This window comes from Armigeres subalbatus, chromosome 2, assembly GCF_024139115.2.
Source record: "Armigeres subalbatus isolate Guangzhou_Male chromosome 2, GZ_Asu_2, whole genome shotgun sequence".
NCBI classification, from domain to species: Eukaryota; Metazoa; Arthropoda; class Insecta; order Diptera; family Culicidae; genus Armigeres; species Armigeres subalbatus.
Genome location: NC_085140.1, coordinates 126,374,670 through 126,391,634, shown reverse-complemented (window position 1 = coordinate 126,391,634; position 16,965 = coordinate 126,374,670). Strand labels below are relative to the sequence as shown.

General features: G+C 39.7%; 2 protein-coding genes across 4 annotated transcripts in view; both read left to right on the top strand.

Moving 5' to 3' along the window:
* Positions 1-11,111, top strand: part of LOC134210828 (leucine-rich repeat protein SHOC-2) — a 57,894-nt gene extending 46,783 nt beyond the window's left edge. For all 3 annotated transcript variants that reach the window (XM_062687137.1, XM_062687139.1, XM_062687140.1), the window contains exons 3-5: positions 2,564-3,581; positions 9,081-9,279; positions 9,335-11,111. In XM_062687137.1, coding sequence (XP_062543121.1) covers positions 2,564-3,581; positions 9,081-9,279; positions 9,335-9,996 — 1,879 coding nt within the window. In that variant the 3' untranslated portion in view covers positions 9,997-11,111. The remainder of the gene's footprint in view (positions 1-2,563; positions 3,582-9,080; positions 9,280-9,334) is intronic.
* A 619-nt stretch (positions 11,112-11,730) lies between these two features.
* LOC134210829 (uncharacterized) lies at positions 11,731-16,619 on the top strand. The gene is made up of 3 exons (XM_062687141.1): positions 11,731-11,883; positions 11,977-13,278; positions 15,771-16,619. Exons 2-3 carry the CDS (start codon positions 11,979-11,981, stop codon positions 15,848-15,850), a joined length of 1,380 nt encoding a protein of 459 aa, XP_062543125.1. The 5' UTR covers positions 11,731-11,883; positions 11,977-11,978; the 3' UTR covers positions 15,851-16,619.
* The last annotated feature ends 346 nt before the right edge of the window (positions 16,620-16,965 follow it).

Here is a 16,965-nt window from a genome sequence, read left to right as displayed (position 1 = left end):
TATGCGATGACGCAGCATTGTGTTCGACCCTTAAGGCTGACGAACTTGAGGGAAGCTCCTCATCGGCTGGTTTAGTTATAAGCGTAAAAATCCAAATTAAACCACCTCTACTACTATGTGCCTACCGCCTTCCTCGCATTAAGCCTAGACACCAACCGTTTTGGATTGGTTCACCATTTTGTTTATAACTTTTGAACGCAATGAATAATCGTTATCGCGATCAACAAAGCTTTACCACCTTTCGAATACAACTTGTTGCGAGAAAATCGATTAAGGATTAGGGTAGAGAACCATTTGGGCAGCACCCCCTATTCCCGTCCGCAACGTTCATTACTCGAGCGCATTACAACCATATTACTTGTTTCTTAGTACATGGTTAGTTTCTGTAGATATCTAGTGATGTACAGAAAATCAATTCATTTGGTTGGAACGCGGTCAAGTTATTAACGTTGCGGACGGGAATAGGGGGTGCTGCCCAAATGGTCCCGCTCCCTACTATATGAAAAGTTGGTTAAAATTTTATCCATTTTTTTGTGCACACACGGGCAGACATGTGCTCCGTTCGTCGAGCTGAGTTGATTGGTATATAACACTATGGGCACAGACAAATAGACGTAACACTAGAGAAATTTCCATCGACCATGACTTCAACGATCAATTTGAATTTGATCGATTGCGCGTTTCACAACTAGAGGCGCTAGCGTCGTAATCCTTCGAGTTTGACATTTCACTCCAGCGCCTTCTGGTGACAATGTCATACGAAACATTGTTTCGTGCAACATGCTCGCATAATGGTGGTAGAGGAGTTGGACGATGGATTTTTTTGAAAAATGTTCAAACTGTTACGTCTGTTTGTCTGTGCTATGGGTATACGAGCCATCTATAAAAAGTTCGTTCTCGGAGTGAAATGATAGCCCTTCGATACAACTTTGTTGTACGATAAAGGCAAAAAACAAATCGGTGTACCAAGATCAACATAGGTCTGGTGCACGGGTCAAGAAAGCAAAGCCTGCCTTTGTAAGTTTAAGAAATATTTGGATAACTGGTAGAACCGGTAGAACGAACCAATATTCGATTCATTTTTTCTAACGTAAAATAAGTCCTGGAATACGCCAGGTAACACTATTCTATAAAGTATTGATTTTTTGAAACAATCAATGGGCGATCTAACGGGATAATTTTTCAACAAAGTGACTATGCATTTTCATAACAATTCTCAAAAATCAAATTGATGTTTGCACTGTCAAATTAAATGGAATTTAGCTCAAAACTTGGGATGGTTAAAAAATGGCAAACGTAATCATTTAGGCATTGGAAAATCGAAAAGCTCAAATTTTGAATCACTTTTCAGACACTTATTCTCAACTGATTATCATGTTCTTTTCTTCTTATTGGCATTACATCCCCACACTGGGACAGAGCCGCCTCGCAGCTTAGTGTTCATTCAGCACATCCACGGTTATTAAGGTGATTATAAAATCAAGCCACGTAGTGAATTTTAAATTCACCACACGGTTTTCTACTCCCATTATTAAAAGTCCAAATCTAGCGTAATAATTTTCGTACAATGCTGAAATTAAAGTCGATTGTTTGACATAAGTAAGCAAACGATCTACGGATGTTTCATTCCCATTGGCGTTGTGGTTCTCTCAATTCGTGCTCTTGAAAATTCACTAGGAAAAGCACGTGGTTTCCAAAATGGGCGATTTGAGGCTTTGTTGTATAACCACCTTAACTGCGAGGTTTCTAAGCCAAGTTACTATTTTTGCATTCGTGTATAATGAGGCTAACAAGATGATACTTTTATGCCCAGGGAAGTCGAGACAATTTCCAATCCGAAAATTGTCTAGACCGGCACCGGGAATCGAACCCAGCCACCCTCAGCATGGTCTTGCTTTGTAGCCGCGCGGCTAAGGAGGGCCCCATTATCATGTAAATGGGCTTAAAAATGGTGTCCGGAAAACTAAAATTTGTATAATGCACTAGAAATGAACTTTTTCCGCTGGATGTTATTAGACAAAAAAAATTAACTTTATTTGCCTTAGTAGTAATATATGTTTTGTATGTCTATATTCCTAACCAATCTAGTTCGATTAAGTACTTAACCTTAAATGATTATGGCGCAACACCCATTCAACGTTTATTTTATTCCATTGAGAGCTGAGCTATAGGTATCGAATTTACTCACGATCGAGTACAACAGTACATCATAACATCAAAGATGGCTAGACCTAAATCTATGGCCCTATTTTTAAATTAATCTATTCTTTATTAACCGCGCATTTTCCTCTCTGCATAAACGCAAAACCCAAATCTAGAAATTTGCGCTGATTCATTACTTGGAATAAACCACTGTCACCATTCTCATCAATCGCCAGCATGCAAACGTCGTCCCCCCGTTCCACGATGTTTATAACTGGCTACTAAATGTTCTCCAATTGACCCGCGATCACCTTTGCAGCGCTCGGTCTGAACTCGATTGATCTTTGTTTGTCGTCGCTGGTACTAATTGAATTACCGATGTTAAACTGTGTTTGTTTCGTTCTTCTCCATTTCATTCCAGTCAACTGCCGGTATCAACGTTTCAGAATCTAGCAAGGTTAGAGTATTTTAGTGCGGCGGAGAACCGTCTCGAGGAGATACCAGCGGACATGTTCCAGCATATGCCGAATGTTGGGACCTTGGATTTCGCCAAAGGGAATCTGAGGTTCATCAACGGGGATACGTTCAAGCAGTTGCAAAATTTGAGACATTTAATAGTGGCGTCCAATGCGCTGCAGCGGATTGACACCGACTCTTTGCCTCGGACGTTGATCTCGCTTCATTACGGACATAATAATCTAACGGCATTAAACGGCACCCTGCGACATTTAGATGAGCTGAAGTTACTGTTCATCAACGACAATCACCTGTCTTCATTGGACGACGAATTCCCACTGGCATCTCCTAATCTGATTACGATATTTGCGCAGAACAACAAGATCGATCATTTGCCGGTTGAGATCAAGTACCTTAAAAATTTAGACTCACTATTCATCAATAGCAATCAATTGCAATCTTTCGATGGTCTTCTATCGCGATCGGCCCATCTGACAAAGCTGGTCGCTGTTGACAACAAGATTACTCATCTGAGAAAGGATGAATTCTCTGAGGCAGAGCGATTGGAAGACCTCCAATTGTCCGAAAACAGGCTGACCAGTCTGAATGGATCTTTGCTGAATATGAAAGGCTTAATTATGGCTAACTTTAGCTTCAATAGGCTGAACGAATTTTCTCTTCAAGAAGTGCAAGGACTCCGAAAGCTGAGGATATTAGATCTGTCCTACAACCGGATAGAGAAGCTCACCGGACGAATGGAAAACCTCGTCGACTCAGGGTCGATTATTTACGAATTGAGGCTGCAGCACAACCTGATCAAGTCTCTGGACGGCACTTTGATGGGACTTAACAATTTGAAAATCCTCAATGTGGCGCACAATATGCTGGAAGTTATTACACCCGATGATTTGATTGGCATGGAGAATCTGGAACAATTGGATCTGTCTTTTAACAAATTGAAGACACTGGAGGAACTGTCCAAGGTAAGTTTCTTAACCATGTACGTTGCCAATCCGGAGATTGTGAGTTCAATTCTCGGTCCTGTCTAGGATGTTTTAGGGTGGGCATAGTGTATCAATTGTACTGCCCCCACTCGCATATCAGTCCCATATCGTTTTTTCGCATACTGAGATAATAGCCTTTGAAATTCGAAAATTTCATCTTCAATATGAGACTTCAAAAAAATCTAATAAATTCCAACATCATCGTATCTTGCTGAAAATTTGCTGCGTTGTTCATCATTCGTTAGATTACCGTGAAGCAATTTAGTTTGATCGAATCATTGTTTAGTTTTGTGCAATCAGGTCATGTAAATTTCTAGTGGGACTGTTATGCGGGTACTTTCAATATGCGACGCACATGACTTGGTATTTCTTCACTCATGGGCATACAAATACGCTATTTTTTTATGATTTATGGAAGTAGGGGGAAAGACGGCTTTGGCAAGTTTTAATCTATTATTGGCAGGGGGGTTTTTGTCAACCAAACTTTATGAAATTTGGTCACAATATACTTTGATATGCAAAGAATGTTTAGGCCAAATCTGAGCATAATCAGTCATAAAAAATCCTGACAATAATAGAACAAAACCTGCCAAAGCCGTCATTCCCCCTAAGTACATTTGAATTGAACACTATTATATGGGTGAACTCAAAAGTGACGAGAAATCAAATGGGACTGTTATGCGAGCGTGCAGTGTACTTGCCACGCAAGATATAGACTGTTCCAGAAATTATAAGCACACTAAAAAATAGTCAGCAAATTGAAATGCATGATATATTCAACGGAAATTTGGGATGCATCGTATAGATTATAGGGTAAATCACTACTTGGGCCTATGGACCCGATTTCCGGCTCACTGCACAAAAAACTAAGGATTTATACTTTTTGGAAGCCGTACACACTTAAAATAAATCGCAGATTTCTGTGAAATTTCACCGAAATCTCAACAGCAGAACTGTTCGGTAAAAATTTTACAGATTTTTTGGTAGTTTTGACAGTTGAACAAAGGAAAATACCGCAGAAAATCGGTGAAATAATTACCGAACAAATCTGCTGTTGAGATTTCGGTGAATTGAAGAAAAATTCACCGAAATTTGTGAAATGATTTAAGTGTGTAGGTTTATGATTGATAATTTTTAAAAGGTCTCCTATTTATTTCTCACAATACTCAATATGTTCCAACTATTTATTGCACTCCTAATTGGCCCAGTTAAAGAAAATAAAAATGTAGATTCCGAACATTCGCTCTCCGTTGCTACACCACTGAGCCGGAGTGAATCTTTCCACTTTTACAAAACGGTATTTTCATATAAACACCTACCTGAAAATCGTCACAGTTCTCGATACAATCATTGCTTCAATCTGTTAATCACCACACAATAATTCTAAACTCACGCACTTTAATCTTTTCTATTTGTTCGTTTCACTAGAACTAATATAAACATATTAGAATACATTTAAAAATGTATCCTCAAACCGAACAAAAATTCACCTCGGCCTAAGAACTTCTGTCCGCACCGTGCTGCCAGAAGGCCAGGAGTTTTTTAGTATGAAAAAAATCCTTCATCGTTCATAGGAAAACTATCTATTTAGTTGTCATGCTAGTTAGCTATCATGTTATTTATAATTCTCTCGATTTCAAAAGGTGAAAATAATATAGTTTTTAAGCGTTTGGGAGTAATTTGGATGAGTGAATGTATATTTTCAACCAAATAAAAATTATTATAAATAATCCCATCTGGCATCATGTCGGCGTTGAACGTGCATATTTTTGTTTACGTCGCATTTTCTACAGTCCCGAGAGAGACTGAGAGTAAGATGTTTTGCTTAGGCAGGCCGGGAACTGGATTGGAAGTGGGCCGGATATGAAATCGCTATGACTGAAATGAGTGCTGCACATCGTTAATTTAAATCGAATGAAAGCTTTTTTAAACGATGTTTACCAAGAAAAGCTATTTTTAAGCAGAAGTCAACCCCTTTGCATTATTGCACGGCCAACGAAGTTCAGGAAAAGTTGCTTCCTGTCATACATATCAATTAAATAATGCAGTCGTATGCATGATAGGCCGGGAATGGGGTAAGAAACCCCGTTGCGTCAAATTTAAAAGATATTTAGCTTCTATTTTGGGTCAGAAAAATTGCTTTGCACAAATTGACCATTTTTACGATGCCTTCTTTTGAAAAAATCACCTTGTGAAAAACGTAGAGCTAAGTGGTTGCAAATATGTTGCCAAGGTTAAAAATCCTTGATAAAGTGCAAAACATTATCTAGGTAAATAATAATAAATTTACACCAACGTGTTTTAAAAATCAAATCACTTTGGCGTTTGGTTTATGGCGGAGTTCATCAAGAATCCTAGTCATAAGCCAACACTCAGTGAATAAAGCAAAAAACATGCTAAATAAGGGAAAACGAGGGCTCGACATTTATTTGATAATTTTTGGAGCGGCACTCTGTTAATTTCAAATGCCTCTCATACGTAGCCAAAAACTTGTAAACAAAATTAAAAAATTGGAATTTAAAAAAAACCGTGCAATGCCAGGATGGGCCACGCCGGCCACGCGACTTTTTCAAGATTTTTTCAAACTAAACGTGTATTTTTTATGCTCTAAAACATTGAAATGACAAAACAAGTTAGAAATTATTTTTGGGATCCAGGCCATCCAGACTATCATTGAGTCCAGAGCTTGCGATCTATAGTCACGATGTTAACTTTTTACGTCACTCAAAGCTTGGATATACATTCGACCATATCCGCAACATCTTCCAGATCAGCGGTTTTCAACCTGGAGTACATGTACACCTGGGGGTACCTTCGCTGGCCCCAGTGGGTACCTGGGACAAAAATGCGTAATAACGGATGTATTGCAAATCCAATAAAAACTTTTTGATAAAGTTTTGATATTTTTTGTTCTAAAACTTTGCATTGTACATAATATTCATGGGAATCAGTAAATCAAAAACTTTTGAAAGCTCGAAAGCATCCTTCCAAGCAGCTCGTAAGCCTTATTTTTCAAGAGTCTTGGAAGCCTCTTTTCAAGAGGCTCAGAATCTCCTTTTCAAGAGGCTCGGAAGCCTCCTTTTTAAAGGTTCGGAAGCCGCCTTTCAAGGGGCACGAAAGCCTTTTTTTAAGAGGCTCGAAAGCCTCCTTGCAAAAGGCTAGGAAGCCTTGTATCAAGGGGCTCAGAAGCCTCATTTCATGCGGCTCGAAAGCTTTCTTTCAAGAGGCTCAAAAGCATCCATCCAAGCAGCTCGTAAGCCTTTCAAGGCGACTCAATGCTTCCATCCGGAAGCCTCCTTTCAAGCAGCTCGAAAGCCTGATTTCAACAGACACAAAAGCCTCAAGAGGCTCGGAAGCCTTCTTTCAAGAGGCTTTGAAACCCCCTTTCAAGCGGCTTTCAAGCCTTCTTTCAAAGGGCACGAAATGCTCCTTTCAAAAGGCACAAAAGCCTTTTTTCAAGCGGTTCGGAAGCCTTCTATCAAAAGGCTAGGATGTCTCCTTTCAAGAGTCTCGGAAGCCTCCTTTCAAGAGGCTCGAAAGCCTCCTTTCAAGAGGCTCGAAAGCCTCCTTTCAAGAGGCTCGAAAGCCTCCTCTCAAAAGGCTCGAAAGCCTCCTTTCAAGAGGCTCTGAAACTTCCTTTCAAAAGGCTAGGAAGCCTCCTACCAAGAGACTCGGAAGCCTCCTTTCAAGAGAGTCGGAAGCCTCCATTCAAGATGCTCGGAAGTCTCCTCTCAAGGGGCCCGTAAGCCTCCTCTCAAGAGGCTCAGAAGCCTCCTCTCAAGAGGCTCGGAAGCCTCCTCTCAAGAGGCTCGGAAGGATCCTATCAAGAGGCTCGGAAGCCTCCTCTCAAAAGGCTCGGAAGCCTCCTCTTAAGATGCTCGGAAGCCTCCGTTCAAAAGGCTCGGAAGCCTCATTTCAAGAGGCTCGATAGCCTCCTTTCAGGAAGCTCGGAAGCCTCATTTCAAGAGGCTCAGAAGCCTCCTTTCAAAAGGCTTGGAAGCCTCCTTTCAAGAGGCTCGGAAGCCTCCTTTCAAGATGCTCGGAAGCCTCCTTTCAAGAGGCTCGGAAGCCCCCTTTCAAGGGCCTCGGAAGCCTCCTTTCAGCAGGCTTGGAAGCCTCATTTCAAGAGACTCGGAAGTCTCATCCTTTCAAGAGGCTCGAAAGCCTCCTTTCAAGAGGCTCAAAAGTTTCTTCTTTCAAGAGATTCAGAAGCTCCTTTCAAGAGGCCAAAAATATCCCAAAACTATCTGACGATATCTTGAGTAGCAAAGAAAACTTTTCAGCTGCTGTAGGTCTTAAATCTCAAATTCAAAGACAGTTTCTATGGCCTAGAATATCCCAAAACTATCCAGAGATATCTGTTGACCTTCCACGAGATAGTCAAAGACAGATCATGCCTGAATGCATATCGAAACTTTGAGCAATAAAAAAACTTTTCAACAGCTGCAAATCTCAAGGATAGTTTTGGATGATCCAGAATATCCCAAAACTATTTGACGATTTCTGTTGATTTTCCAGGAGATGTAATGAATACAGCTCAATCCATATCAAATCTTTGAGTAACGAAGAAAACTTTTCAGCTGCTGTAGATCTCAAGTCCCGAACTCAAAGGCAGTTTGGATGACCAGAATATTTAAAACCCCAGTTAAAAACTATCTGACGATATCTGTTGGAAACTGGAAACTGTTGGATAACTGGAAATGTAATGGACTACTGAATGCATATCAAAACTTTGAGTATTGAAAAACCTTTTCAGCTGCTGTAGATCCCAAGTCCTAACCTCAAGGACAATTTGGATGACCCAGAATATCGTTAAACTCTCTTACGATAACTGTTGACCATCCAGTAGATGTAATAGATATAATCGAATAAATATCGGAGCTTTAAGTAGCGAGAAAAGCTTTTTTCAGCTGCTGTAGCTTTCAAGTCCCAAACTCAAGAGCAGTTTGGATGGTATAGAAAATCCAAGGGGAATCATAAATAGTTGTATATAACGTTAACTCTGCGTATACGTTTGAAAAAAAATCTTACTTTGAAACAGCACAGCTGCCAAAATACCTATTATTTTCTATTTTCGAACTTCACCGTGTTTGGGACGAGCTAGGTCGTCGTAAGGCCTTAATTACCCATGTCTGATAAAAGTGGGTGTGTTCTTTAAAACTGTTAAGTATTATCTGGTGAATGGTGCTTTCTGGGGTATATCCTTCTGGCGATGAGAGCATTCTGGGGAATGTTTTCCTGGGGATTGTGTTATTCTGGGGAATGGTTGTCTAAGAAGTGGCACATTTTAGGGAAGTTATTTCTGGGGAATCTCCTTCTGGGCAATGGGTTTTTGGGAAGTGACATACAATCATTTCAAACGCGATATAGTTCAACATATTTTATTTACAATGAATATTTAGCGATTTTGATAATACAAAATACATCATTTTATATAATTTATATAGCAACTAATTTGTTTTTTCTCTACAATTCCAGACCTTCCTTCCATCGTTGCAATCTGTAAATGCCTCTTTCAATCTATTGACCACCATGGACAAAGACTTCCATGGATTACCTGTCCTTTGCACGGCCGATCTATCCAACAACATGATTCGGGCTCTCTCAGTTGAGTTGGTTTCACAGACAAGATGCAGCAATCACGGTGTGCCTAACAAGCTGGAAATTTTCTTGCAAGGTTAGTAATGCATTAGACTGAATATATAAAAAAATACTTATGAATATATTTACAGAAAATCCTGTCCTCTGTGATGAATCTCTACCGGAGTTAGTCTCTCAGATGGAGTCATACCACACCCGGTTGATTGGAATTGCTCACTGCATCGTTCCCCAACAAATCCCCATCGATTCCCCTATCTTTATGCAACCACCAATCCCGTTGCTCAAGCCGTTGATGAAACCCCAGATGCCCATGGTCCCAGCACCGGTCATGATTCAGCAGCCTTCGATCGTTCAAATTCTCGTTCCGGCCCCATTAGTTGTCCAGCCCCCAGCGTTTGCTGAAGCTGTAGCTGGTCTTGTTCAACCCGTCCCATCGGTACAAGGCATCTCAGATCTACAGCAGCCTCCGGTGGCATCTGCACCGCAGATATCACACATCCCCCAGCAGCAACCCTACGACGAGCTGAAGTATGATGCTCAACCGGAAACAGTTGACGAGTCGGAGACCTACGCTCCGCCCTCGGAAGAAAACGATATTGCAAAGATTATCTCGCCCATAACTACGACTATGAAAACGATTCTCGAATTCAAGAACATTATTCACGACACGTACTCGGCGATACCACCGGAGGTTTATCCTCTTCCGCTAGACAAAGCGCAAAGTCTTGCAACGGAACCGGAGGAACCGCCGGAAACGCAGCAAGATCAAGCGGTAGATGTAGGCGAACACTGAACATTGCGAGAATAGGTTATTTTTTCCTTCTAGGTATTAGGGCAGGCTTGCTCAAGTTTTGATCACAAATGCAAGCAAGCTAGAGACAATTCCACAAGCTTTCAACACTATTGACAAGTAGGAAAGTTATAAAAAAATCAATGCAAATCAAATACATAACCATTTGATTGAACAATGATTGATATGGCATTGTAGAGTAAAGTTCATAAGCTGTGTCACTTAAAGTAATACAAAATCTGCATCGTATCATGGCTCTAGCACTGATTAAGTGATATCTGTTTGTTGTCTGTCTGATTTTGAGGGCTAGGGTAGGTTCAGCAACGTATTTCTTTCCCGTTCTGGGTGTAAAATTGGATGCCCACCAAGTTTTAGTGATGAAAGGGCCTGATCTTCGTTAGTACAGCCGAATGATCGTAGCTAGTTATAGTTGTTATCCCTCTGAGCAAATCACCAATGTTTAGAGTAAATGTCAGACGTAGTAATCACTCCAGATTTCTCATACTGTGTAATGTGTTTAAAGTACATTCAACACATGACATGGAACTTGTTTTAGAAATTTTAGGGACAATTCTTGTTAACTGGAGAAACTTAGCATAAGATTAATATCAATCATCATATACATCAAATATATGTGCCATTTGAATTGTATAGTTCCAACTGTGACCGTCTTTCTATCAATATTATCTTACATTCACCCGAGTTTAATAACGATACTATCAAACAATATTTATTCACAACTAACCTTTATGAGGGATGCAGAATGTTTTGAAGTTCTGTAAGAAGTGCCCTATCGCATGCTAGTTAATATTCTAAAAGGATAAACTCAACAACAACACATAATAACATTTCAACTCCCCCCATTTTCTCTGAACAAATATTTGGAACACAAGATAAAACTTAGTTATAAGAAAAGTATTTTATTAACAACGTTGTATGTAGAGTTCGAGCAAAGATTACAATGTTCAAACGAAGGAAGGACAAAATATGAATAATGAAAAAAGATTCATTACGATTGATATAAAGTTTGTAAAATATGAGTAATAACCGATTGGATGAATAAAATCAGCAGTACAACTTTTCGCATTATAGAAAACGTATGGAATATGCATAGTGGCTGTAGGTTTCGACCATGTAGGCTAAACCCCTCCGTTAATTGAGCACACGAAGTGAACTCGAAGCATTCAGTGAGTGCCGTAGAATAGATATAAAAGAGCTCTGAATAAACCAGCTGATCGTTGTTTATACCTGATACCTAATCAGTGTTCTTGCTTATTAGCTCCGTGATAAGAAATTCCCCGATCTTAAAAGTGGCGACGAGGATTTCATCGGTTAGTGCTTATAGTGACAAAGAAACAAAAAAAAAACGCGACCAGGCTTTTTTGTTTTTCACCAGTGTTTTGTGCGGTAGCGTAAAAGAACAAATATTTGCCGTACAGTTGTGAGAAACAGCCATCGCGTTTGTTTGTGATAATAGCCAGCTTTGATAGATTTATAGTTTTGGTGCTGTGGCCATCGCGTTCGGGTTTTTTTGTTGTTGACAGTCTTTGTTAACACGACGGAGACAATTTTATACAAAATCAGTTTGTTTTCTTTTGTCTGGCAAGTTCAGTGCTATTGTTTACTGATCGATTTTGCCTAGGCGGTGAAATAATAAAAAATAGAAATTCATCAGAAAAAAGATATTGAAAGTGAAGCGGATCCGTCTGAATTTTGAGCTGTTGTGACATTCTGGATGCTGTGGGTTTTTGCTGTTTTTGCTGTTGCTGCTGTGGACAATCATCCGGATTTGGATCGATTCGGATATCGCTCGTTGTCGGCTGTTTGTTGCTGTGGATGAGTACTTACTTGGACTTGCTTTTGAAACTTTGTGCAACATTGAGTCGAAAGGTACGTGTTCTTTTTAGTTTTTTTTTGTTTTAAATTGTTTTGGTTTAGATTTATTGTTTAAATTCCTTCATTTTGGAATTTTTTCCATATCAGTCATGCCGCTGATAGGATCCATCGAAGCGTTTATCCCTGGTTCCACCAGTTTTGGGCAGTATGTGGAACAAATTGAGTGGATTTTTAGGATTAACAAAATTCCTCAGGAGGAAAAGCTAGCTTATTTTCTTGGGTTATGCGGACGAGAAACTTTCAGTGAGCTCAAACTTTTACACCCTGGTGTTGATCTCGCGACGTTGACTTACGATGCAATGATCGATTCCTTAAAACGCCGCTTTGACAAAGCTGATACTGATATGTTTCAGCGATACAAATTTTACAATATGGTGCAGGGAGAATCGGAAACCGCGGAGGATTTCATATTGAAAGTCAAGCTCCAAGCAGAAAGTTGCGAATTTGGCGCCTTTAAAGAAACGGCCATAAGGGATAAGCTAGTTATGGGAGTTTTAGACAAGCAGATTCAACAACGATTGATTGAAGAAGAGGATTTGACTTTGGCCAAGGTTGAGAAACTTATTGTTACCCGGGAGTCAGCGGGAGTTCGAACGCGGATGATGAACGATAACAATTTGACTATTGTAGCCAAATTGGAAGATAGCAAACGGAAGGTCTATAGTTCTGGTCGATCTAGAAGCAAAGAGAGGAGGAACAAATACAATAGAGATTTTAGTAGTGATCATAGTAGAAGCCGTAGTAGATCATCTCCAACTCCTAGAAAAGCGTATCTATGCAGTTATTGTAATAAGAAAGGCCACACTAAAAAGTATTGTTTTGAGCTGAAACGAAAGAAGAAGTTGCATGTAAAATTTGTTGAAGCATCCCCAGTGCGAAAGGCTGCTTGCCCAGATTATTTCAAACGATTCAGGGAAGATCCCAAAGACAGCGAATCTGGATCTGAGGAAAATTGCATGAAAATATCATCAATTAAAAAAATTAATGAACCATGTTTCGTAGAACCTGTAATTGAACAAATTAAAATGCGGATGGAGGTAGATTGCGGTTCGGCAGTAAGCGTCATTGATGAATGTGATTTCCGTGACTATTTTGGTTATTTGCCTGTGGAGAGATACGAGAATAAACTTGTGGTAGTAGACGGTGCAAATCTGGAGGTTTTCGGATCTGTTAAAGTCACAGTGAAAGCGAATGGCATTTGTGCCCATCAGTTGGAATTGATCATTTTGAGAAATGCCAAGCGTCTACGCAGAATAGTCCCGCTATTTGGAAGAAAATGGTTGGATTATTTCTACCCGGAATGGCGTAAACCCTTTTCAATGGATAGAGTCAATCAAGTAATGGATAGTGCTGAAAACCAGATAGAAAATACAGTGGAAGATATACAGCGTAAGTTCGGTAACATATTTAGGAAAACCTTTTTGGATCCCATTGTTGGGTTTGAAGGGGATTTGATTCTGAAGGAAGATAGACCTATTTTCAAAAAAGCCTATGAAGTTCCTTTGAGGCTAAGACAAAAAGTTATTGATCACATTGATGCTTTAGAAAAAGATGGCGTTATAACACCCATAGAAGCAAGCGAGTGGGCTTCTCCTGTCGTTGTAGTAGTCAAAAAGAACCAGGACATTCGCCTGGTGATTGACTGCAAGGTTTCAATAAATAAGCTAATAGTTACAAATTCTTACCCTTTGCCAAATGCTCAAGATCTGTTTGCATCTTTGGCAGGAGCTAAGGTTTTTTGCTCATTGGACCTTGCTGGAGCTTATACTCAGCTGAAATTATCTAAAAGATCACAAAAGTTTATGGTGATTAACACTCTCAAAGGACTTTACCAATACAATAGATTGCCTCAAGGTGCATCGTCCAGTGCTTCAATTTTTCAAAAGGTGATGGACCAAATCCTAGGCGGGTTACCTTTAGTAGTTTGCTATCAGGACGATGTCCTAATAGCCGGAGCTGATTATGAAACTTGCAAGAAGAACCTTTATTTAGTTCTTGATCGGCTTTCTAAAGCAAATATAAAAGTCAATTTAAGAAAATGTAAGTTTTTCGTAAACTCTTTACCCTATCTTGGACACGTTATTTCTGACAAGGGATTGATGCCATGTCCGGAAAAAGTAGAAACTATTCGTGCAGCAAAACCACCCAAAAATGTCTCTGAGTTGAAAGCTTTTTTGGGTCTTTTGAACTTTTACGGAAAATTTATCCCGCATTTGTCATCACGCTTAAATTGTTTACATAATCTTTTGAAGAAAGATGTTCAATTTGCCTGGTCCATTGAATGTCAAAACACTTTTGATGAATGCAAGAATTACCTTTTGAGTGCAAACCTATTGGAACTATTCGACCCAAGGAAGCCAGTAGTGGTTGTTTCAGATGCCTCCAGTTATGGTCTTGGTGGCGTTATTGCTCATGAAATCGAAGGCGTAGAGAAACCTATCTCTTTTACGTCATTTTCTTTAAATAACGCTCAACGAAAATATCCCATCTTGCATTTGGAAGCTCTGGCGGTTGTAAGCACTATAAAAAAATTCCATAAATTTCTTTATGGACAAAAATTTACAGTGTACACCGACCATAAACCACTTATTGGCATTTTTGGGAAAGAAGGTCGTAATTCAATGTATGTAACGCGGCTCCAACGCTACGTTTTGGAACTTTCAATATATGATTATGATATTGTATATCGGCCTTCATCCAAAATGGGAAATGCCGATTTTTGTTCTCGTTTTCCTCTACCTATTGAGATCCCAAAGCCATTACAAAGAGAATACGTAAAGAACTTGAATTTTTCGTCGGAATTCCCCATCGACTACAAACAAATAGCACTAGAAACAGGCAAGGATAATTTTCTACAACAAATCCAGAAGTTTATTACTCATGGTTGGCCAGCTAAACCAAAATCAGCGTTCAAAGATGTTCACGCACACTATCAAGATCTTGAAATTGTTGATGGCTGCATTCTATTCCAAGATAGAATCATTGTTCCTCACACTCTGCAAAATACAATCCTTAGAATGTTACACAAGAATCATACTGGTATACACAAAATGAAACAATTAGCGCGGAGAAGTGTGTATTGGTTCGGGATGAACAAGGATATGGAGAACTACACTAAATCATGTCGAACCTGCAACGAGATGCATGTTGTGTATAAGCAAAAAGTTTCTAGCCCATGGATTCCAACAACGCGGCCATTCAGTCGTCTGCATGCCGATTTCTTTTATTTCCAACAAAAGGTGTTCCTGATCATAGTTGACAGCAATACTAAGTGGCTGGAATTAGAGTTCATGCCTAACGGCACCGACAGCAAAAAGGTCATTAGGAAATTCACAGCTGTATTCGCAACATTTGGTCTTCCAGACGTAGTTGTCACAGACGGAGGACCTCCTTTCAATTCAACTCCATTCATCAAATTCCTCGAAAATCAGGGCGTAAAGGTCCTTAAAAGCCCGCCTTATAATCCACAGAGCAATGGACAGGCAGAAAGGATGGTAAGACTAATAAAGGAAGTCTTTAAAAAGTACCTACTTGACCCGCAGATGCAATCATTGGACACAGAGGAGAGAGTATACAATTTTCTATTCAACTATAGAAACACCTGTTTAGATAATGGACAATTTCCTTCAGAACGAGTCTTCTGTTTCAAACCAAAAACCGATTTAGATCTGATTAACCCGAAATCACATTATAAAAAACAACTAACAATCCCAAAGCATGACGAATCCAAATTGCAACAAAGCAAAAATAATCCTATACTCGACCCACTAACAAAACTGATTGCAGGCGATCCTGTTTACTACAAAAACCACAACGCTACTGACATTCGACGATGGTTGAGAGCAAAGTTTATTAAAAGATTATCTACGAACATTTTCCAGGTTTCCCTCGGTGGTCGTCTACTCTCCGCGCACCGGCAGCAGCTGCGTATGACAGAGGAACCGTCATTTCGAAAAGCTAGTTCAGTTTTGTTCGATTGCGACGCATTTCATCGCCCTGCAGACCATGATTCACCCAGCTTTACCACAGCACAGCAAGCTCAGTCGGACGAAGAGGATTTTTACGGTTTTGTATCGGATTCTAATTTATTCGATGCGCCCACTTATTTCAAAACTTTTGAATCCTCATCATCGAGATCAGCACCAAGCTCAACGAATAATGATACTGCAAAAGTGTTTTCAGAACAAGTTAAAACCAGAAAAAGAAAACATTTGGAAACGCCAGTTAGGCGATCGAAAAGAATTAGATGCTCTAAGCAGAATTCAGAATTTGTTTATTTTTAGACTTAAGTTAAAAATGTTTACCTAAGTATATTCAAAATTAAAGGGGAAAGAATTGTAGGTTTCGACCATGTAGGCTAAACCCCTCCGTTAATTGAGCACACGAAGTGAACTCGAAGCATTCAGTGAGTGCCGTAGAATAGATATAAAAGAGCTCTGAATAAACCAGCTGATCGTTGTTTATACCTGATACCTAATCAGTGTTCTTGCTTATTAGCTCCGTGATAAGAAATTCCCCGATCTTAAAAGTGGCAAATAAAAAAAATCACAAATTTACACAACTTACATAGCGAGTGTATTGTTTACATGTGAACAGAACCGAAACATTATTATTACTTACTAAGTAATTCTTACTTGATACTTGATAGGCTACAGCTCTTCATCGATTGGCCTACACCGAATGGATTTTTTTTTCACTGTAGTATACTGGTATAGGTACTTCCACGAAGCATACGGCGTTTTCTAAGTTCTATACTGAATATTATCTACGTTTGACGCACTTCCGGAATACGAACCAGCCCACCGTAGTCTGCCGTTTTGTATAAGCATAAATCTAGCTCTTTATACACCTGGAATAACTCGTGATTCTTGCGACGCCGACGCCAGATGCTGTTTACCGTCGAGTATCGTACACAGCACCTTGCGCTTAAATACTCCGAAAGCTCTCCGATCATCCTCCTTCATCGCACGTCACTAGAGTTCCAAGGTACAGCAATTCTTCAGCAACTTCCACAATCCACTCTGAAGCACCAAGTCAATTCACTACCACCACCACCACTAATAAACCCACGTTGAT

What these genes read in the sequence shown, in the direction of transcription:
- LOC134210829 (XM_062687141.1), top strand. Translation starts at nt 11,979, where the DNA reads ATGCCGCTGATAGGATCCATCGAAGCGTTTATCCCTGGTTCCACCAGT. An exon ending in TACAGTGGAAGATATACAGC is followed by an intron (nt 13,279 to 15,770) that starts GTAAGTTCGGTA and finishes AACATTTTCCAG; the next exon opens with GTTTCCCTCGGTGGTCGTCT.